Raw genomic sequence first — 3,575 nt, forward strand, 5'->3', positions numbered from 1 at the left:
GGCCGGGAATCGAACCCGGGTCCTCCGCACGCTAGGCTGACGCTCTACCGCTGAGCCAACCGGCCAGGGCCCCTGCAGGATTCTTGATGAAATAGATAGAAATGAAGATAATCCTCCATTTGTGGTTTTTCAAATCATTGTGTATCCCTAATATCTGAGCAGCAGATAAATTGAAGGTAAAATTTAGGTCACATTTATTTTACCTGCATTGTGCTGGATAGAAGCCCTTGCCTTTTCACATTGACCTGTGGCTCTTTGTAATCTTCCCCCGGGCCACAGGCCCTCCTGGAAGCCCCCAGCATACGGGGCCTGAGTCCCTGTGGGCAGCCGGCCTGGAGACACCCGGTCTTGTGAGCACTGCCCACATGAGAGGCAGCATGAAGGCAGAACCTGATTGCTCTACACCTCCAGTTTGCCCCAGGCAAAATGATCTTCATGCTGTTGCTGTCTCTATTTCTTCCTTCTTTCCTTCCTTCCTTCCTTCCTTCCTTCCTTCCTTCCTTCCTTCCTTCCTTCCTTCCTTCCTTTCTTTCTTTCTTTCTTTCTTTCTTTCTTTCTTTCTTTCTTTCTTTCTTTCTTTCTTTCTTTCTTTCGTGACAGAGACAGAGAGAGGGACAGATTGGGACAGATAGACAGGAAGGGAGAGAGATGAGAAGCATCAATTCTTCATTGCAGTACCTTAGTTGTTCATTGAATGTTTTCTCATATGTGCCTTGACTGGGGGGCTACAGCAGACCAAGTGACCCCTTGCTCAAGCCAGTGAGCTTGGGCTCAAGCCAGAGAGCTTGGGCTTCAAAAGAGTGACCTTTGGGCTTAAGCCAGTGACTATGGGGTCATGTCTATGATCTGACACTCAAGCCAACAACCTCGTGCTCAAGCTGGTGAACTCGTGTTCAAACCGGCGACCTCAGGGTTTTGAACCTGGGTCCTCTGCATCCCAGTCTAATGCTTTATCCACTGCACCACCGCCTGGTCAGGCTTCTGATAGTTTCTTGCAAATGTAGAACCATAATAGCTCTTGCCCCTAGAGAGCTGCTCTGAGGAAGGTTCCCAGGCCAGGGCTGTTTCTTGCCTTGTAGTGTTGCCACTGCAGCAGAGTACCTTGTCATTCCACACTGACATTTTCCCCCAGGGAAGAGGGATGTCACCCAGTATCCTGAGGATGGGCCCACAACCCAGAGGCTGGAAAACACTGCAGGACGACTGTCCCCCAACCTATAGGCTCTGGCGCTGAGTCTGGTGTTCCTGGCAAGACCACTTCTTTCTTTGGGTGAATGCTGTCTCGGGGCTCTGGCGTCTGCCCCCCCATCTGCCCTGCTATCCACCTTCTTCTCCCTGCTATCCACCCTTCTCTCCGCCCTCCTCTCTGTCCTGCTATCCACCCTCCTATCCACCCTCCTATCCACCCTCCTATCCGTCCTGCTATTTGTCCTCCTATTCACCCTCCTATCCATCCTGCTATTTGTCCTCCTATCCACCCTCCTATCCATCCTGCTATCCACCCTCCTATCCACCCTCCTATCTGCCCTACTACCCGCCCTCCTATCCACCCTCCTATCCACCCTCCTATCCGTCCTGCTATTTGTCCTCCTATTCACCCTCCTATCCATCCTGCTATTTGTCCTCCTATCCACCCTCCTATCCATCCTGCTATCCACCCTCCTATCCGTCCTGCTATTTGTCCTCCTATCCACCCTCCTATCTGCCCTACTACCCGCCCTCCTATCCACCCTCCTATCCACCCTCCTATCCACCCTCCTATCCGTCCTGCTATTTGTCCTCCTATTCACCCTCCTATCCATCCTGCTATTTGTCCTCCTATCCACCCTCCTATCCATCCTGCTATCCACCCTCCTATCCACCCTCCTATCTGCCCTACTACCCGCCCTCCTACCCGCCCTCCTATCCGTCCTGCTATTTGTCCTCCTATCCACCCTCCTATCCATCCTGCTATCCACCCTCCTATCCATCCTGCTATTTGTCCTCCTATCCACCCTCCTATCTGCCCTACTACCCGCCCTCCTATCCACCCTCCTATCCACCCTCCTATCCGTCCTGCTATTTGTCCTCCTATTCACCCTCCTATCCATCCTGCTATTTGTCCTCCTATTCACCCTCCTATCCATCCTGCTATCCACCCTCCTATCCGTCCTGCTATTTGTCCTCCTATCCACCCTCCTATCCGCCCTACTACCCGCCCTCCTACCCGCCCTCCTATCCGTCCTGCTATTTGTCCTCCTATCCACCCTCCTATCCGTCCTGCTATCCACCCTCCTATCCATCCTGCTGTCTACCCTACTATCTGCCCTCCTCTTCATCCTGCTGTCCACCCTTCTATCTGCCCTACTACCCGCCCTACTTTCCACCCTCCTATCCGTCCTGCTATCCACCCTCCTATCCATCCTGCTGTCTACCCTACTATCTGCCCTCCTCTTCATCCTGCTGTCCACCCTTCTATCTGCCCTACTACCCGCCCTACTTTCCACCCTCCTATCCGTCCTGCTATTTGTCCTCCTATCCACCCTCCTATCCGCCCTACTACCCGCCCTCCTATCCACCCTCCTATCTGTCCTGCTGTCTACCCTACTATCTGCCCTCCTATCCACCCTCCTATCCGTCCTGCTATTTGTCCTCCTATCCACCCTCCTATCCGCCCTACTACCTGCCTTCCTATCTACCCTCCTATCTGTCCTGCTGTCTACCCTACTATCTGCCCTCCTCTTCATCCTGCTGTCCACCCTCCTATCTGCCCTACTACCCGCCCTCTTATCCACCCTCCTATCCGTCTTGATAACCACCCTCATATCCGCCCTCCTATCCGTCTTGTCTTGCTGTCCACCAGACCCCCCCTCACCCCATGTGATTAAGCGGGAGTGTGGGAAAGGCCCTGCCCCCCCCAGCAGGCCCCTGAGCAGGCATGCCCGCAGGGTTTCCTGACTTCCAGTGCACGATGGCACAGCAGGTCCAATCTCCCTCTAACCCAGCCAAGACCCCCGTGAGACTTTCATCAGCAAAACAAATAAAAATGAACATGAACAGTCACTACCACGAACACACACGTTTCCTACCTGACTATAAAAGTGACGCTCACGGAGTAGCATTTAAGGGAGTAATGAGAGAGTGTGAAGTTAATGTTATGTGTCAACTTGACTGGATCAGGGGACGCCCAGACATCTATTAATATTTACACTGGACTCTCTGTCCGGGAGAGTGTTTCCAGGTGAGATTAACATGGGCATCTAAGGACTCAGTTAAGTGAACGGCCCATCCCACTGTTGTAGGCAACATACAGCCCGTTGAGGGCCTGAGCAAGAAAGAGAGGTGGAGGAAGAAAGAATTCACCTCTTTTTCCTGCCTCATTGCTCAAGCTGTGACATCCTCTCTTCCCTTCCTTGGGCTGGGGGTCTGCATCACCAGCCCCCTCCCTGGGGCTCTCGGGCCTTGGGACGCTGAATTTGCTCTGCTGACGGTCCTGAGTCTCCAGCTGGCAGGGAACAGGTTGCGAGACTGCTCAGCCTCCGCCATCATGAGCCAATTCTTCGCGTGCGTCCCCTTTTCTATCCTATTGGTTTGGT

The 3,575-nt window shown here is 53.1% G+C and overlaps 1 protein-coding gene across 1 annotated transcript; it reads left to right on the forward strand.

Moving 5' to 3' along the window:
* The first annotated feature begins 1,274 nt into the window (after nucleotides 1-1,274).
* Nucleotides 1,275-2,867, forward strand: LOC136383479 (uncharacterized). The gene has a single exon (XM_066353394.1). The coding sequence runs from the start codon at nucleotides 1,275-1,277 to the stop codon at nucleotides 2,865-2,867; it is 1,593 nt and encodes a 530-aa protein (XP_066209491.1).
* The last annotated feature ends 708 nt before the right edge of the window (nucleotides 2,868-3,575 follow it).

The sequence above is a fragment of the Saccopteryx leptura genome, chromosome 11 (assembly GCF_036850995.1).
Source record: "Saccopteryx leptura isolate mSacLep1 chromosome 11, mSacLep1_pri_phased_curated, whole genome shotgun sequence".
NCBI classification, from domain to species: domain Eukaryota; kingdom Metazoa; phylum Chordata; class Mammalia; order Chiroptera; family Emballonuridae; genus Saccopteryx; species Saccopteryx leptura.

Excerpts from the sequence above, each read along its gene's own strand:
- LOC136383479 (XM_066353394.1), top strand. The coding sequence starts at position 1,275 with ATGCTGTCTCGGGGCTCTGGCGTCTGCCCCCCCATCTGCCCTGCTATC.